This window comes from Myotis brandtii, unplaced genomic scaffold (assembly GCF_000412655.1).
Source record: "Myotis brandtii unplaced genomic scaffold, ASM41265v1 scaffold32, whole genome shotgun sequence".
NCBI classification, from domain to species: Eukaryota; Metazoa; Chordata; class Mammalia; order Chiroptera; family Vespertilionidae; genus Myotis; species Myotis brandtii.
In genome coordinates this window covers 1,277,225-1,296,547 of record NW_005362269.1, presented here as the reverse complement: position 1 = coordinate 1,296,547, position 19,323 = coordinate 1,277,225, and the positions used below count along the sequence as shown (strand labels likewise).

The window sequence follows — 19,323 nt, the reverse complement described above, 5'->3', positions numbered from 1 at the left end:
ATATTTCACCAACCCCCTACTGATGCACGTTTAGTGTTCCAAAGTTATAGCTTATGCTGGAATGGCCACTGTTTATGAAATATATTTATAATTGCACATTTTTTTTTTCCGTGGGACAAATACCCGGACACAGAGTTGCTGAGTAGAGGGAATAGACATTGAAAATGGTACTGGAGCCTAAAAGTTCCCTTTTTTAAAAAAACACACACACACAAATTCATAAGAGTTTCTGGGAGGCTAAGAAAATCAAACACAAAAATGCTGAAAATGGCATTATTGAATTCTAGAGAGGTTCCGTGGCCTTCTGGAAGTCTGGAGCCTCTTCTGCCTGCTAAAAAAAAAACACCCCAAAAAACAAAAAATCCCGCAAACAAGTGGTAGAGAAGACGGAAGGGCACCTGGCGGAACCAGAGGGCTTCCCAGGCTTCAGAGGCGGGGGCTTTCCCGAGATTCAACTCTGGAAGGTGGGCTCCCAGCCCCACGCCCAGAGAGGGCATCACACCCATTGGGAACCCCGAAGTCCCCTCTCTACCCTGGACCCTCACTGTTTAGAGAGTGTGTTTCCATGGATGGCCCCAGGTGACACAATCAACCTACGAGACCAGCCAAGGGGAGATCAGTTCCCCTCTGAGGTGAGGAGGCTGCGGCTCAGAGCCATGGACTGCTGGCCCTCGGTCACACACAGTCTGGTGTCCTGGCAACTGCCTCCCTTAGGGAGTCTGGGTGGGGAGCAGGAGGAGCCCTGGGGTCAGGGTGTCGGCTGCCTGCTCAGGGTGCGACTCCTGAATTCCTGTGGGGGGGGGGGGTTCCTCCTGGAAGTAAGGCTCTGGGGTTCTCTGAGCTGTGACACATTCCCACAGCTTAGAACCAATCTGCCACTGCAGCCCAGGGACCTGGTGAGGGGGCCCGGCCTAGGCCAGGGACTGTCGCTTCTCAGGATCCAGCAGAGACTCAGGGACATCACAGATGCCAGACGTCTCCCTGTGACCCCTCCCACCGGCTCGGCCCTTGCCCTGCTCTCTGGGCCCCCTTCGCCTGCCCTGCCAAATGGTTCCCCTTGGGTTCCTCTCCTCCTAGCGGCTTGGAGGTAGTCCCATAGTCTCTGGTTTGGGGTTTCAGGGTAATCACGGCAAGGAACTAAAAAGATACAAACGCAGGGAAGTAGCAGCTTCTGTAAAATCACACAGAGTTCTCAGAGGTCTTGTTCCCTTTCTGCGGGGACAAGATGGAAGCTCCCACACATGAGCGTTTCTCTTCTTCGTTGCTGACCTTCCTGGAGCAATCGATGATCTTGGCCCTCTTCCGCTCAAACACCTTCAGTGGCTCGCCATGGCCCAACCAAGTCCAGACTCCCTCGTGTGGTCTTCAAAGCTTCCCTGACCTGACTCACACCGCTCCTGCTGCCTCTCCCATTGCCCGCCAAGGCCTGCCTACCCCTGTGTGGGCCACAAGCTTGCCAACCCTCTACAGAGCACAAGGGTCCACTTCTCTCCACATCTTGCCAATCCTGTCTGGCTGATGCAGCCATCCTGACAGGTGTGAGGCGCTGTCTCATTGCGGGTTTGGATTTGCATCTCCCGATGCTGTGCATCTCTTCATGTACCTGTTGGCCATTTGCATATCTTCTTTGGAAAAATGTCTATTCAGTTCCTCTGTCCATGTTTAATCTGATACGTTTTTGCTATCAAGTTGTATAAGTTCCTTCTATATTTTGGATATTAACCCCTTGTCAGATATATGATTTGCCTATATTTCCTCCCATTCTGTAGGTTGCCTTTTCATTTTGTTGATCGTTTCTTTGGCTGTGCAGAAGCCCTACCTCTGCACTTCTGTTGGTGCTGTCCTTATTACTTAGAATGCCCAGCTCCCTATGGCTAAAGGGCAAACTCTTGCTCTAACTTCCAGGCCGGCACAAAGCCACCTCCTCCAAGAAGCCTTCCTGATCTCTCAGCTGGAACTGATTTCTCTGCCCAGCCCAGTATTTGTGCCTTTGGTGGGCCCTTTTGTTCGTTTGACACCCAGTCCCTAGATGTCCTATGCACTCTCTCACCTCCAGGCTTCACCATGCGTCTCTCCTTCCTGGAATATCCCCCACTCCTCCCTGTACCTCCCCTCAGCTCCTCATTCTCCAGTCTCAGCTTAGGCAGGCTCTTCCTCGTCTCCCCTCTTCCGTGCTCCCAGGATGTCCTGCATCTTCCCCGTCCTGGTTCCTCTCCTGGCTCTGCCTCCAGGCTGTGAGCTCCAGAGGGGAGGGCCATGCGTGCCGCATTCACCACTGTGTTTCTAGGGCCAAGCACAAAGTAAATGCTCAATCAATGTTTGTTGGCTGCATGTCACCTGCATTATTGTCGCACTGGAACTGAGTCAATAACCCCTCTCCCGTTTTACAGATGAAGAAACAGAGAGGCCAGGGACCTGGCTGGGGTCACACAGGTAGTGGGGAATGCAATTCCTGGTCTGTCTGGCTCCAAAGCCTAAGCCATCCCTCTCTACCTTGACCTTTGAAAGCCCCGGCCATTGCCAAAGGCAAGTGGTTAAACACATGGGCTCTGGGACTGAGATCCTGGATTCAAGTCCAGCTCTGTCACTTATCAGTTGTGTGGCTCGAGCCTGTCTTTCGTCACCTGGAGCAGGGGATAATTATAGTGCCCCCAAGGTGAGAACCAAGCGAGAGGATCTGTGCAAAGAGCTTAGTCCAGAGACTGGTGCACAGAGAGTGCCCAATGGACAGGGTGGCTCAGAATGGTCCCTCTTTAGGCCCCGGAGTTAGTGCAATTATTAATAGCATCCCTTTTGGCCTCAAAGGTCCCCATTTTGATGATAAATCATGTCAATATCAATCCACATCAGGGTTATCACCTGCAATCTAGTCCCACCACCGCCGTGCCTGTCTTACCTCCCAGCAGGACGGGGAGGGCCCTGCCAGCAGGGAAGAACCCTGAGCCTTCTCCTTCCTGGGCCCCAAACAGGGCTCAACCCACAGAGCATTTGCCCAATGTTTTCTGAGAGCAAAGAATTCCTTCTACATGTTCATCCGTTTGCCCATTTATTCACGTGTCCAGCACTGACCGAGTTCCCATCTGCCAGGCATGGGCTGTCCCCAGGGCAGGGGTGGGGGCTAAAGTTGAAGGATCAGAAGGGTGGGCCTAAGCTGTCCCTGCCATGGGGTCTGGAGTTACCAGGAACCAGGCAGGGAGGTGAGGATGGGCCTCAGTCTGGGCAGCAGCGTGACATGGCCCACGCAGTCGCCTTGGGATTTCCTAATCCTTGGGCTGACATGCAAACCCTCTCGGAGTTCCTCTGCCACAGGAAAGAGTGATGTCAATCTGGGGTCCCTGCTCGTCACTATCCCGATGCATCGCTGTGGCTTCCTCGGGCAGGAGTCACTAGCCCCAGGGCACGTCCACCCACGTCACCTGGTGGTCCTCATGCTTGCTGCTGGGGAAGACCCGGGTCACCCTGGACAGCGTGGTGGTCGTTAGCATAGGCCAATTCTGTCATCTGCCAGCTCTGGGATTTGGGGGCAAGTGGCCTAAGCTCTCTGAGCCTTGGTTTCCTCATCTGCAAAATGGGATAATTAATAGAACAAGCTTCATGGTGGACAGAAGTAGAGGAAGTAAATATTCAGAGAGTCTGGCATGGTGCCTGGCTCAGAAACAACACTGAGACAGTGTTGAGCCTCCGAATGCCATATTCCCAGGAGGACCGAGTATCTTCCTGCTCAGAGAGCTTTGCAACACAGCATTCATTTGTTCATTCATTCATTCTCTCATTCATCCGTCAGACAGCTAATGTCAGTGGATCAGAACAATCAGGTACACCACGTGCTCAGGAGGCAGAAACACCCTCCCCACCTGTGTGATCTCAGGGAAGTGACTTAACGTCTCTGAGCCTTGGGATAATAACCACACGTACCTCCAGGGTTGGGGATTCAATGAGAAATCTCCAAGGAGCGTTTGGCACACTGCGTGACACACAGTGAGGCTGTGATCGACCTTTGAGGCCTGCCGAGTGAGAAACGTACTGGAATAGGGGTGAGGCCAGGAGGCCTGGGGTGCACAGGAAGGACACCTGCCAGGGGCAGGGAGGCCTCCTGGAGGTAGGGAGTCTGAGGAGCTCTAGGGTAGACAGGCATAACAGGGCGAGCAGCTTCCTCTAATCTTGGGGACAAAGGTGGGTTCTGCTGAGGTGGCTTGGGCCACCCCTCAGGGCCACTGTGGCCTCCACCCTCCCCTTCCAACCACATCCCTTCTTCACCTCAGCACCCTCCGCCTGAGAGGGAGCTCTGCCAGCCTGGGTCAGGGACTTTGTGAGAATCCCATGAAAGCCAAGCATCCTGTCCTGAGATCAGACACAAACCTCACCTACATGTTAGAGATGAGCAGGTTTCCTCAGGGCCATCGGTGAGCTTTTAAGGGCAGTGGCCTCAGCCGAGAAATGAGCATTGGAGTCCCGGAGAGCCTGCTACCTATGAGGTTCCCACCTTCCAGCCCTAATTCAGCTGGCCTGGAATCTGCATTTTAGCAGGTCCCCCTGTGATTCTGAGGCTGGAATCTCTGGATTATACTTGGAGGTCCCCCCTCTAGAAGCTCCTATTAAGAACCACAGCCTACAGGATGCAGCCTGAGCTCCCAACCAGGTGGAAGCCCTTGGAGCTCACCTGCTTCTCACCTCCACCGCTGTTCCATTCCTCTGGCTGGCCACAGGGAGCCCTGACTCTTCACCTTCTTTTGCTCCCACTCCAGTCTCTCTGCTGGATTTCTTTTTGACTAGAGGTCTCAGCCAAGGCCCAGCTCTAAAGCTGCTGCTCTGAAGCCCTGGCAGACTGTCCATCTCTGTCCCCCTGTGGCATCCAAATGTGCTCCTGTCATCACACAAAGGAGCTCCCTCCAAATGGGTTGGACTTGAAATAGTGAATGTCACATTGATGAGCCTGCACATTGCTGAAGATCTGATGAGAGCGATGATGACCAGATGTGTTTGGGAGACCACGTTCCAGGAGGACCTAAGAGATCAGAGTGCTTAACCTGGAGAGGTGGTGCCCCGCAGGGTGCCCCACATTGCTGCGGACCTGTGGAGGGACAGGGAACAGAGTTGCCTGGGAGTCCAATGTGCAGCAGGCAGGTGCCCCAGGGAAGCAGATCTGTCCCCCGCAGGGAAGCAAGGGCCCCAGCTCTCCAACGACAGGAGGCACGCAGGTGACCTGCCAGGAATGCTGTGGGGCTGTGGGGAATGGTATTGCCCAATGACCCAGGCAGCAGGAAGTAATGACTTGGGTGTGAGACCCCAAGATTCCCAATTCCAGCTCTGAGTCTTCCCCAAAGTAGCTGTGTGACACGAGATGTCACCCTCTCTGGCCTTCCCTTTTCTTATCTCTACAGTGGAGACAATATGTACTTCACTGAGTCCCAGGCCCATATGAAAAAATCAAAATGAAAATGTTGGATAAACAATAAAGGGCTCACTCCTCCTAAGCCAGTCACGAAATTCAGAAGCCAGAAATGAAAAGACAACAGATTTGACTACATGCAAAGTAAAATCCTCTGTGTAAATAAAGACACCGAAAAAGAAAGGTAAAAGAGAGGTCATAGACTGATAGAAAATATTTCCAACACATATGATAATAGGGTTAATAGACATGATGCAGAATAGAAAAGATCCCAACAAATCAATAAAAGGCAAGAAACAAATAGAAAAATGGACAAAGGATATCTGTAGAAGAAATCCAAATAGCCAATACATACATGAAAAAAAAAGTTCATTTCACCACTAATCTGGGAAATGCATATTCAAATCTCAATGAAATAAAATTTTTTCTATCAGTTTGGGAAATACTGTAAAGGTCAATAATATCTGATATCAGCAAGAATATAGTGAAGCTAGGTTTCCCACACACTGTCTACATTCATACGGTCTCTTTTTTGGAGGGCAATTTAACCATGTTCCGCATTTTAATGTACTGACCCTTTGACCCAAGAACCCCCCTTATAGGGTTGGATCCTGCTCAAATGATGGCACATGTACACAGATTCATGTGTAAGGATGTTCACTGCAATATTGTTTACAAGGGGAGGAAATCTAAAATAACCAAGGCATCCATTCAGTAGAGGAATGGTGAAATAAATTATAATATGTTCATACCATGAATACAGTGCAGCAATTTAAAAAACAAGGTATATCTCTATGAACTGACATGAAAAGATTTCTAAGATGTGTTGGTAAGTGATAAAATCCAAGCCCCAATGTGATAAATAGCATATGATAAAGTATGGATATGTGAGTGGATGAATGAATGCATGAATGGATACATGGATGAGCCTGCACATGCAGTGCAAACTTTGGGAAGGCTACATACATAACTCCTAGCAATGGTTGTTGCTGGGAAATGGGCTGTGGTTGGAAGGAGAAGCATTTGGGGGAACTTCCATTTGGGGGCCTAGATCCTCTTTATAGACAAGTATCTTACAGTGAGCATTTGTGTAAAAAAGGGGGGGGGTGTGAAAGCAAATAGTAATATAGAATGGTGTTTGCTGCTGCATCCTGAAAGAGTTTGTGTAGAATTGCTATTCTTTCTTCCCTGTTTGGTAAAATTCACCAGCAACATCACTGGGCCTAGAATTTTGCAGGGCTATTTTTGTTAGAAACTTTTAAATTATAAATTTGATTTCTTTAATAAGTATAGGACTATTCATGTTATCTATTTCTTCTTGAGTGAGCTTTGGCAGTTTGTATCTTTTAAGGGATTTGTCCATTTTATCAAACTTGTTGAATTAATTGGGCTAGAGTTCTTCATAGTATTTCCTTATTATTCTTTTAGTATCGGTAGGTTTGGTAGTTGTTAGGGTCGCAGAAGGAGGAATGCACGAGGCCAAAAGGGGTAAAGAATTATGAATTTGTTAGGTCATCTGAAAAATTAGATGACTGAGCCCCAAACTGGCACCAGCACCCAGGCACAGGGAGTCAGAGATTTTAAAGGACTCTAGGCAGGCTTTTTCTGGGCAGAGAATTCTCTGGGCGGGTCCGCAGGGGGAAGATAATGGTCTTAGCAAGTGGAATGTGGTCTAAGTGAAAGGGAATGTCAGTGTGAAGTGTTCTAAAGGTCCGTTCTCAGGGGAGGGGGTATCTATTCAATTATTTGGATTCAGTTATTTGATCAGACCTAACAGTAGTGATGTCAATTCTTTCATTCTTGGTATTTGTAATTTTTGTCTTTTAAATTTTTTCTTAGATATTTTCTGATTTTTTTTCAATGAAACAGGTTTTAGTTTTATTGATTTCTCTCTTTTTTTGTTTGTTCTGGATTTCATTGATTTCTGCTCTTATCTTTATTTCTTTCCTTATAGTTGCTTTGGGTTTAATTTGTTCTTCACTTTTCTAGTTTCTTAAAGTAAAACTCAGATGATTACTTTTTCATTCAATTTAAAATATTTTCTAATTTTCCCTGCAATTTCCTCTTTGACTCAAGGTTTATAAGTTTATTGTTTGTTCAATTTCCAAATATTTGAGATTTCTCAGATATCTTTCTGCCAATAATTTCTATTATGGTACAAGAAAAACTTTGTATAATTTAGTTATTTTAACTTTTTATGTTTTGGGAGGTTTTTTGTTGTGTTTTTTAAAAAATATATTTTATTGATTTTTACAGAGAGGAAGGGAGAGGGATAGAGAGTTAGAAACATCGATGAGAGAGAAACATCAATCAGCTGCCTCCTGCACACTCCCCACTGGGGATGTGCCTGCAACCAAGGTACATGCCCTTGACTGGAATCGAACCCAGGACCCTTGAGTCCACAGGCCAATGCTCTATCCGCTGAGCCAAACTGGTTAGGGCTGTTGTTGTTTTTTATGGCCCAGAAATGGTCTATCTTGGTGAATGTCCCTGTGTCCTTAATAAGAATGTGTATTCTGCAGTTGTTAAATAGGGTATTCTTTTCTAGAGATTTCTCCTGTTCTTTCGTTTGGGATATGTTTCTCTCTCTCCCGTATGGGCTGCCCCTTTCTATTTGTTCCTATGTACTAGGTAGATCTGCTATGTCTCCCAGTCTTGGCTTGGTGGCCTTACGTAGTAGGTATCCTGTGGGCCCCAGTGACACAGTCACCTTGATCACCTGAGCTGTGCGCTCCAGCAGCGTCTCTTGTGTGAGTGGCGTTTGCCATCCTGTTGTAGTTGACCTTTGATTGCTGTTGTCACGTCAGTGAGTGGGACTGACTCTCAGGCTGACTGGCTCTGAGGATTGGCCGTCACCACAGTGTATGGTCTGCCGTGGGGGCGCAGACCCCACGGAGAGGGATTCGCCACGGCAGGGTCTGGTGCCTGCTGAGGCTACCCTTTGGGTGTGCTGCTTGTGGAGCTGACCGGGTGGTGCTCTGTGGTGGTCTGAAGCTGGCCACCAGTGTGTTGGTTTTGGGGGGACTGTTGGGGGGCTCCAATGCAGTTCAGTGTGATATACTGCCTGTGACTAGTTTGCGGCCACCTGCTAGGAGCTACAAAGCGATCCATGGTTGGTAGCTGCCTGTGCTGGGCCTGGACGTACATGGAAGAGGCCGTGTTGTGAACCAAGGCTGGCTGCCACCAGTACTGGGCCTGCAGCAGGTCAGCAAAAGGCCCAAGGCACTCCGAGAACCGCCACAACCGGCCAGCTGCCAGCAAAACTCAGCTGCCTAAAGGGTATAAAGTGTTACACAAGTTGAGTGAGGCAACCTCTCAGGGAGTCGCCAGGGTGGGGTAAGTGGTATTTACAAGGTTCATACAGATTTAAATTTGGCCCCAGTCCTGAGCGGGAGGCCACCCAGCAAAGGTCTCAGAGTACACTGAGCCCAGCCGCCACCTGCGTGGGGCCTGCAGACCTTGGCAGTGGGTCAGTGTCTCAAGGAGTCATGAGGGTGGAGCTAGGAGAGCTCACCAGGCGAATGCAGAATCTGATTGAATGTGTGGGGTGAGGGCTCCACACAGGGACAATGGCAGCTGTCCCTTCTGCTCGTGCCCTAAAGTCACACAACTCAGTTTTCCCCCGTGTGTTTCTGGAACCTCCAAGCTTGACCAAAATTCCTTGAGATTTTTAAGAAAGATTGCAGAGATTCCTTGAGAGTTTTAAGAATGATGGCAACGCAGGCCCAGGCCCAGACTGACTGTCGCTGGGAGAGCCTTGGGTTGTGCAGGAGCAGTGACAGGTTTCAGATGCGGTCATGCGGAGGGAGGGCTCAACACAGGAAAACAGTGGTTATCCGCCCAGCCTTCTCTCTGCAGCCATACAACTCAGGTTCCCCCTACATGTGTCTGGTGCCCCTGGAGTCACTGTTTCTCTGCTGGAGCCCAAGGTGAGTGCCTGCAAGCGAGAATTGGTGCACTGGCCTTTTAAGAAGATGCCTGAGTTTCCAGCAGCCTTCCATCTTACCAGGACAGATGAAATACCTCTGATTTTCACTGCCAGTTGTTATGGGGGCTCCTCTTCCTGGCACTGGTGTTCCAGGCTGGGGAGCCCGGCGTGGGGCTGGTCCCCTTGCTTCTAAGGGGACCACTGCAGCTGAGATACCCCTTCAGATTCTCAACCGCCACACATGGGTGTAGGGCCAGCTTGTTTTGCGTCTCAGCCCCGCCTACCAATCTCTCCTGGCTTCTTTATATCCTTAGTTATAGGACTTCTATTCAGCTCGTCTCCAGATAGTTATTCAGGTGATTGTTCTATCATGTAGTTGTAATTTTGGTGTGGTCATGGGAGGAGAGTACAGTGTCCATCTCTCCACTGTCTTGACCAGAACCTTTTAACGCCATTTGTTGAAAAGATGGTTCTTTTTACATTGAATGGTCGTGGCACCCTTGTTAAAATCAATTAACCATAGACATAAAGGTTTATTTCTGGACTTTCAATTTTATTTTAATGATCTATATATCTATCCTTATGCTGATACCACACTCTTTTGATTTCTGTAGTTTCGCAGTGAATTTTAAAATTGGAAAGTGTGACTCTAACTTTGTTCTTTTTCAAGATTGATTTGCTTTATTTGGGGTCTCTTGAAATTTTATGTGTATTTGAGAATCAGCTTTTCCATTTTTCATTTTTTTTAAAAAGGCCATTGGGATTGCATTGGCTCTGTAGATTACTTTGGGGAATATGCCATCTTTATAGTATTAAATCTTCCAATCCATGAATATAAAATGTCTTTCCATTATTTAGTCTTTTTAATTTCTCTCAGCATTGTTTTGGGGTGTTCAGTGTATATGTCTTACATCTGTTTGGTTAAATTTATTCCCAAGTATTTTATTCATTTAGATGTTATGGCAAACCAAAAGAAAACTTTTTTGGATTGTTCATTGCTAGTGTAAATACCAAGTGGAGGTTTTTTTTGTGTTGATATTGTATCCTGCAATTTTGCTGAATTCATTTATTAGCTCTTGTAGGTAGGGTTTTTCTGATAGACTAAAGGCCCGGTGCACAAAAGTTCATGCACTGGGAGGGGGGGTACTCAGCCCATCCTGGGCCCTCTCACAGTCTGGGATCCCTCAGGGGATGTCCAACTGACAGCTTAGGACCGCTCTCCGTGACCTGCAGGGGGCGACCAGTGGGCCGATTGGGAGACAGCGCCAGCCGGGGAGTGGCCAGCCCCACCCCCTATTGCCGTGCCATTGCCGGTTGCTGCCCCCAATCGCTGTCCCCTCTCTCTGCCCACTGGCACCTGCCTTGGCTGGCCTGGTGCCTCCCACTCGCTGGCCTCGGCCCCCACTGACCAGTCATTCTGCCGTTCAGTTGATTTGCATATTAGGCTTTTATTATATAGGACTAGAGGCCCAGTGCATGAAATTCGTGCATGGGGGGAAGTCCCTCAGCCCGGCCTGCACCCTCTCATAATCCAGGACCCCTCAGAGGATGTCCGACTGTCAGTTTAGGCCTGATCCCTATGTGTGTCATCAGGCCTAAACTGGCGGTTGGACATCCCTCTTGCAATCTGGGACTGCTGGCTCCTAACTGCTCGCCTGCCTGCCTACCTGATTGCCCCTAACCATCCTGCTTGCCTGCCTGATCGCCCCTAATCACTCGCCTGCCTGCCTGATCACCCCTAACCCCTCTGCCTGCCTACCTGATCGCCCCTAACCATTCTGCCTGCCTGATCACCCCTAACCACTCTGCCTGCCTGCCTGATCACCCCTAATCCCTCTGCCTGCTTGCCTGATCACCCCTAACCCTTCTGTCTGCCTACCTGATCACCCCTAACCATTCTGCCTGCCTGCCTGATCGTCCCTAACCACTCTGCCTGCTTTCCTGATCACCCCTAACCACTTGCCTGCCTGCCTGATCGCCCCTAACTGCCTCTGCCGCGGCCGGAGCAGCTTTGTTCGAAAGGATGTCCGGAATGACATCCGGAAGGTCGTTCGGCTATCTGATCTAATTAGCATATTACACTTTTATTATTATAGTTCTTTAGAATATAGAATCATGTCATCTATAAATAGAGATAGTTTACATTTCCCTTTTTAATTTGGATGCCTTTTATTTCTTTTTCATTGTGATTGCTCTGGTTAGAACTTCCAGCACAATGTTGAATAGAAGTGGTGAAATGTCTTCCTTGTCTTGTTTCTGACCTAAGGAGGGGAAGCTTTCTATCTTTCACCATTGAGTTAGCTGTGCATATTTTATATATGCCCTTAATCATGTTAAGAATATTGCTCTTTTTTCTTAGTTTGTTTGCTGTTTTATCATGAAAGCATGTTAGAGTTTGTCAAAGACTTTTCGGCACCAATTGAGATGCTCATGCAGAATTTTTTTCATTCTACTAATTTGGTGTATTAAATTGATGTTCATGTGTTGGGCTATCTTTGCATTTCAGGGATAAAACCCACTTGGTCATATGTATAATCATTTTAATATGTTTTGGGATTTGGTTTGCTAATATTTTTGTTGAGTATGTTGCATCTATATTTAGAAGAGATATAGGTCTAGTTTTCTTTCCTGTGATGTTTTTGTCTGGCTTTAGTGTCATGGTAATACTGGTCTCATAGAATGAATTGAAAAGTAGTCCCTCATCTTCTATTTTTTGAAGGAGTTAGAAAATAATTGGGATTAATTCTTTTTTAATTGTTTGGTAGAACTCACCAATGAGGCTATCTAGTCCTGGGCTTCTCTTTCTTGGGAGGTTTTTGTTGACTGATTTAATCTCTTTGCTAGATCTATTCCAATTTTCTATTTCTTCTTGAGTCAGTTTTGCTTGCGATTCATGATTTCCAAAGGTTCAAAACACGTTCTTGAAAAAAAACATGTATATATGAAATATATTACCTATATCTCAGTACATGGAAAGAATAATCATTTTCCTGAGTTAATGTTATATTGGGATTTTTTTAGTTTTAGGAAGTAACTTTACAACCATGTTATTTAGAAATAAGAAAGGAAATACTAAGCAATCAACTAAAAGGGATAAAAGTAATTGCCTCCAGGAAAGGGAAGGGCAGGAGAATGCTATTTTTTCTTAAGAAATATAGCAGCACAATTAGACTCTGTTAAAATAAAATTAAATTAAAACTTAATGCATCCAAGAAAAGGCAGTCTACAGCCAGGCAGCCTGGATCCCAACCCCACCTCCACCATCGGGAAGCTGTGTAAACACAGCAAGTTTCAAGTGTCTGATCTCTCTGAACCTGTTTTTCCGTCTGTGAGATGAGAATGATAAGGTGCCCACCACACAGAGCTTTTATGGGGACCAAAGATCATGACTGTAAAGGGCTTGGCTGACGAGTGTCTTACAAGTTGAAGCTTCTTGCTGCTGTTATCAGGTTCTCCCAAACCAACCTAACTTCCCTCATGTTTTAGCCAGAGCCACCTGGTCACCCTGGAAACACCTATCTGTGCTACTGACTGGCTGACGGCTTGACCTTGGGGGTATCTCCTCCGCCGGGACCCTTTGAAGGTGGCTTCGGAGGGCACCAACCTTCACCAGCTCCCTCACACTCCGGCTGGCCCTGCCCCAGACTCCAACCCCTCCCCCTGGGGGTCATGGCTTTGTTTTCTTCTAAAGACCCAAGATTTCCAAACTCTGTGGTTGCCTTGCCCAGCTAAAAGGGGAAGAAAAGGATGAGCCCAGGAGGAGGAGGAGGAAGAAGAGGGAAGCAAGACAAATAGCTGGTGCGTGAGAGGAACGTGTCCAGCCAGCGTTCCTGGTCCCTGCAGAGCTAGCAGCTGGGAGCCCAGGGCCTGCGCACCCCCAGCCCTGCGTCAGCCTGCCGCCTCCCCGCAGAAGCCATGGGCCCAGGGCCTCTGCTGGTCCTGTTGGTGGCCACAACTTGGCATGGTAAGAGCAGAACTGAGGGCCCTGGGGGCGGGGGCCTGTGATAGAGAGGTTCCCTGCAGGACTCTAACCCCCTGCCCCTCACTGGGTGTACCCACTCAGTGCTTCCATCTCCCCGCCTGGGCTGCAGGTTTGTGGCTATTTGCTTTGGAAAGGTGCTGAAGGGGCAGAAGCAGCCTGGCCAGGGTGGTGGATCAGTCCCAGCTCAGATGTTGACTCACTGTGTGTCCTGAGCAAGCCCCTGTTGCTCTCAGGGCTTCAGTGTCCACACCTATTGGATGGCAGGTGTCGGGGCGGTGACGGACTAGTCACTAGACTAAAGCAAAGCGTTTCAAACTTTACTGTGCATACGAATTACCCGGGAATCTTGTTACAACGTAGGTTTCCGGTGCTGCCTGAGACTGCATTTCTACCAAGCTCCTAGGAGACGCCAGTGCTGCGGGGCCAGACTGCACTGAGTGGGAGGCCCTGCAGAGCCCTGAGGGCTCGGCCAGCCCTGCGGGCCTGTGGCTCACTGACTTAGGCAGGACCAGAGTTGGAAAGGCCCAAAGAGGCAGGGGCCCTTCCTTGAGAGGCTTGGGTAAAGGGTCAGAAGGAGACAGAAGAGGCGAGTGAGCAAGGCTGTGGGGTGCTGCTGCGAGGGAGTCGGGGAACAGGGTCAGAGCACCATAGATGGGGAGAGTCTTGCTATGACCCTGGGCTAGGGACAGGGTTACAGGCCTTGGTGTGTGTGTGTGTGTGTGTGTGTGTGTGTGTGTGTGTGTGAGAGAGAGAGAGAGAGGAGTGAGGTCGAGGGACATCCTGGGAGCGGATGATTTGAAGGGTCCTTCAAATAAGTGGGAGGAAGGGACTTCGGGGCATGGGGAGGACTGGGGAGCTGAGAAGAGAGGGGGAACGTGGACAGGCGTAGAAGGGGGCCTCGGTCAGTGTTCACCATGCCCAGCATCCACCCTGGAGGACGGGGCCTGAGCAGGCCTTCCTTTCCCAGCTAAGCCAGCAGGAGGAGAATTGGGGAGGGGGTGAAGTGGAGGATGTCATCCCTGTCCTGCGTGAATGCCCAGGACAACACAGGACAGATGCCTCTGTTTGGCCGCATTTCCAGGAGACCAAGGCACCTGCTAGACTAGCGGGATGGGGCAGGGGAGAGGGAGAGGGAGAGGGAGGCGCCTGTGAACCAGATGAGATCACAGATTACAGTCTGACTCTGACCTTTAAAGGTTAAAAAATTGAGACATCAGAGTGTCAAGGCCAGAAGGGAGGTTAGAAATGCAGCAATCGAGGCAGCGCCGGGGCAGGAGCTGTAGCTCACTGAATTGTCCCAGAGGACAGAAGGGCGGCCCGAGGGGCAGACAGGGGATGGCGCGTACCCAGCCTGTAAGGGAGGACCAAGTTTCCAACGCACCGTGGAACCCACAGTCCGAGCTCTTCCCTGCAAGAAGCCCCCAGCGGGGCCTGCGTCGCTGAGCTGCTTCAGGGCAGCGCCAGCTCTGGGGGATTAGCGGACAGCCTGTCAGGAGTGACACTGCTGCCCTCCCCACACTGGTCACACGGCACAGGAGGGCTGCCCCCCACCCCCCATATTGGCCTTGGCAATATCCACCAGTTCCTCAACCCCTTGTGTTGATCAGAAGCTCAGGCAGACCCGAGCCGGTTTGACTCAGTGGATAGAGCATCGGCCTGCGGACTGAAGGGTCCCGGGTTCAATTCCAGTCAGGGGCCCATGCTTGGGTTGTGGGCTTGATCCCCAGTAGGGGGTGTGCAGGAGGCAGCTGATCAATGATTCTCTCTCATCATTGATGTTTCTCTCTCTCTCTCTCCCTCTCCCTTCCTCTCTGAAATCAATAAAAATATATTTTAAAAAAAGAAGCTCAGGCAGGGAGGCTGCCCACCTCTGATGGGTACAAACTCAAAATATAAATTAAACCCTCCTGAAGTCATCTTTTAAAATCCTCACCCATCCCTCTCCCTTCCTCTGATTTTAGAGAGAGGAAGGGGGAGAGAGAAAGAGAGAGAGAAAGAGAGAGAGAGAGAGAGAGAGCGAGCAACATCAATCGGTGGCCTCCCACATGTGCCCCAACCTGGTATGTGCCCTGACTGGGAATCAAACCCATCACCTTTTGGTGCACAGGGCGATGTTCCAACCCACTGAGCCACACTGGCCAGGGTCAGGGCCTTCTGCAATCTTTGACAGAGAAGAACTTTCTGACTCTGGGGTTGGATGGCAGGGGCGGATCCATTTAAGATGCTTTCGGGAAGGGCAGTGGAGGCGCCCTTTAGTCTAGTGACGGACTAGACTAAAGCAAAGCGTTTCAAACTTTACTGTGCATACGAATTACCCGGGAATCTTGTTACAACGCAGATCTGACTCAGTAGGTTTCCGGTGCTGCCTGAGACTGCATTTCTACCAAGCTCCTAGGAGACGCCAGTGCTGCGGGGCCAGACTGCACTGAGTGGGAGGCCCTGCAGAGCCCTGAGGGCTCGGCCAGCCCTGCGGGCCTGTGGCTCACTGACTGTAGGCAGGACCTGAGTTGGAAAGGCCCAAGGACAGTGGAGGCGCCCTGCCCTCGGGGCTGAAGTGTCCGGCTTCCCACCGTCAGAGCCAAGGGGCTGCACTCACCAGGGGCACCAGAGGGTCAGCGGCAGAGCCAGGCCCGAAGCCCAGGGTGCTCTGCCCCCCAGCAGGTGGCATTGCCTCTCCTGGAGCCTCTGCCCCGGAGAGGGGACAGTGGCCAGGAGGGCCGGGAAGCAGAAGTGAGAGCATCCCAGGGAGAAGGGCCACAGGTGGAGCGGAAACCGGGGGCCCGGCCGGGCGCCAGCAATGTGTTTCCGCCGGCGCAGGCCAGGGCGCCTGGCAGCCCCTCCGAGGCCTTAAATCAGCTCTCACTTCCCTCCTCCGCCCCTATTTTCGGCCCTGGAGAAATGCTGACCCTGCAGAGGCAACGGGCCTTCTTCCCGGAGGGCCTGATACGGGTTTCAAGTTCTCTTTTCTCCTTCAAAAACAGTTTCCTTAAAAGAGATTGGCTCTCCTGTAAACACAACAGTGCTGGGGGTCGGGTAGACTGGATCATAAACGCAATGCTAACTCTTACTGAGTACTTATTTGGTGACCTTCTAAAGCAGTGGTTCTCAACCTTCTGGCCTTTTAAATACAGTTCCTCATGTTGTGACCCAACCATAAAATTATTTTCGTTGCTACTTCATAACTGTAATGTTGCTACTGTTATGAATCGTAATGTAAATATCTGATATGCAGGATGGTCTTAGGCGACCCCTGTGAAAGGGTCGTTCGCCCACAGGTTGAGAACCACTGGAGGCTTTCTATGCATTTAAACCTCCCGACATCCCAAAACATGGGTACAATTATTGTCCTAGTTTTAGAGGTGGGGAAACTGAGGCACGGAGCCTCTGAACCATCCCACTGTGCTGCAGACCAGATGTCCAATGGTGGGAGCGGGCACGCAGAAGAATTAAAACCTTTTACATTCTGCTGGGCCAAGATCCTACACCTCTTCTTCTTCCCCGTGTGAATTAAGTTGGAGGACTTCGCCGTGAACTTCCCATCCATCTGTCGCCTCCTTTCCCTGTTTGAGCCCCTGCTTTGAGCCAGGCCCTACGTGTGGCACTAAGTTTGCAGCCCCCTCAGGAGGCGGGAGGACTCTGCTCCTGGGAGAAGAAGGATGCAGTCGGAGCTGGGAAGTCCGAGCGAGGCAGGGGCTAGGGGCCCCCGAGGGACAGTGGCTGGTGGAAGGCCTAGAAAGTTTCCAGTCCTTCTTTCTCAGAGGAGGGGCCTGCTGGGTGCCAGAGACGTCAGAGACTTGACCAGAAAGGGGTAGAGACTTGTTCAAGGTGATCCTGCAAGTCACAGCTGAACCCCTGCCCCAGCACCACCCCTGCCAAGCACCACCCATCTCAGAGGCAGGGAACGGCCCAGGGGCTGTCACCTGAGGCCTCACTTCTGTCTGTTCTCTTCCCTCCACCAGCTCAAGGGGTCCCGGTGATAGAACCCAGTGTCCCTGAGCTGGTCGTGGAGCCAGGCGCGACCGTGACCCTGCGATGTGTGGGCAACGGCAGCGTGGAATGGGTCGGCCCCATCTCCTACCCGCACTGGACCCTGGACCCAGATGCCCCCAGCAGCATCCTGACCACAAACAATGCCACTTTCCAAAACACGGGGACCTATCGCTGCACAGAGCCTGGAGACTCCCTAGGGGGCAGCGCCAGCATTCACCTCTACGTCAAAGGTGAGGACTCGGGCCCACACCCCAGAGGCCTGGCCTAGCAGCCCCAGCAGGAATGGGCAGGAGGGCTGGGCCTTAATGCTGCCCATCATAAAAAAACAGCTCCGCCTTATCACGTGTCTGCCACAAAGGAGGACTTGTGGCAGCACTTCTAATTTACTGTAGTCTTTACAATAACCCTGTGAGGTAGGTTCCATATGATGCCCATTTTTCAGAGCTCAGAGGGGCTGAGTCATGTGCTCAAGCTCACACAGCAGCAGGTAATAGGGCTGGACTTGGCTCCAAAGCCCCCACTCCGAAGCATCAGCAGAGCTTCCCTGGTGTTGGGTGACCTCAGGCTAATGCTCGGCGTCTCTCAGCCTCCCTGTCACCAAGGTCCAGAGACGTTTGGCCTGGTAGAGGGAGGGCAGTTGTGACCCTGTGTCCCGCTGTACCCCAGACCCTGCTCGGCCCTGGAATTTGCTGTCCCCGGAAGTGAAGGTGTTCGAGGGCCAGGATGCCCTGCTGCCCTGCCTGCTCACCGACCCAGCGCTGGAGGCCGGTGTCACGCTGATGCGGGACCGTAACCGGCAGGTCTTGCGCCAAACCAACTACTCCTTCTCACCCCGACACGGCTTCACGATCCACAAGGCCAAGTTCCTTGAGAGTCAGAATTACCAATGCAGCGCTCGAGTAGCCGGCAGGATGGTGACATCGCTCACCATCCGTCTCAAAGTGCAAAAAGGTGCGTGGGCCGGGAGGGGCAGGCCAGGCCTGGCGGGCAGGGACGGAGGGCTGGCCACCATGCTCGTGGGAGCTGGGCCGGGCCTGATGGGACGTACAGGGTACCCCCCTTCTTTCGCCTCTTCCTTCCAATTGTGCCACAGTCACCTAGGGGCCACCTCGTGGGGCGAGACAAGCAAGGTGTGTTGGGCAGGAGACAGACCACACGCAAGTAAATAACTCAGTGGGCAGAACCGGCTCAGTCCAGGGAACATGCTAGGAAAGCCATTAACGAGGTGATGGAATCGGGTGTGTGGGGACGGGGGAGGGGAGCCCTGTTGAGAGAGTGACATTTCATTGGAGCAGAAATGTGAATGGTGAGAAGGAGGTGGCCCTCACAGGTGTATCTCAGCAGAGGAAACGGCAGGCACAAAGTCATGAGGTGGGAAAAAGCTCCGAACGTTCCAGGAACGGAAGGAGGGCCCGAAGCTCTCCCACACACTCAGGCGCGGATTTCCCACTCAGTGCCAGCCTGGTGCTGGGCACTGGGCAAATGAAGGAGGGGTAATGGGGGGAGGTGGTGGTGGGCAGGTAGGACAGCTTGAACTGGGGGGGAGGGGTGCTGGGGGCAGTGGTGGTGCGGGCTCACTGTTCCCCCTCGCCCCTGCTGGACTGGGGGACGAGATTCTAGTTTCCGGAAGGACTGTGAGTAAGGAGGCCCCGGCTCAGGTTCAGAGCAGCATGGCTGGCCCAAGGCCCTGGGCTCAAGGCCACAGAACCTGCCCAGGAAGTCAAAGGACCCCACTCTGCAGGCAGAGGCCATGAGGGTGCTTTCCCCAAACTTCATCATGCAGAGCCCCGGGCTGCCCTGGGCCCCGGTTGTCATGACCCCTTCAGGGACCTTGGATGCGTCCTTTAGTATTTCTTAGGAAACTGGATTCGATCTCCTTTCAACAACAGCCACAGATATTAATTCAGTGCCTACGTTGTGCCAAGCACTGGGCTAGCGGCTCGGGATATCCACCAGAGAGAAAGTAAATAATGTACCAGTTGTGATGAACAAGAAACCCAGCTGGAGAAAGCTGGCTGTGTGTGTGAGGCAGGG

The 19,323-nt window shown here is 51.0% G+C and overlaps 1 protein-coding gene across 1 annotated transcript in view; it reads left to right on the top strand.

Annotated features, from left to right (window-relative positions):
- Nucleotides 1–13,232: 13,232 nt before the first annotated feature.
- CSF1R (colony stimulating factor 1 receptor) overlaps nt 13,233–19,323 on the top strand; it is a 28,620-nt gene continuing 22,529 nt past the window's right edge. The window contains exons 1-3 of the mRNA XM_005870468.2: nt 13,233–13,281; nt 17,259–17,519; nt 17,956–18,240. Coding sequence (XP_005870530.1) covers nt 13,233–13,281; nt 17,259–17,519; nt 17,956–18,240 — 595 coding nt within the window. The remainder of the gene's footprint in view (nt 13,282–17,258; nt 17,520–17,955; nt 18,241–19,323) is intronic.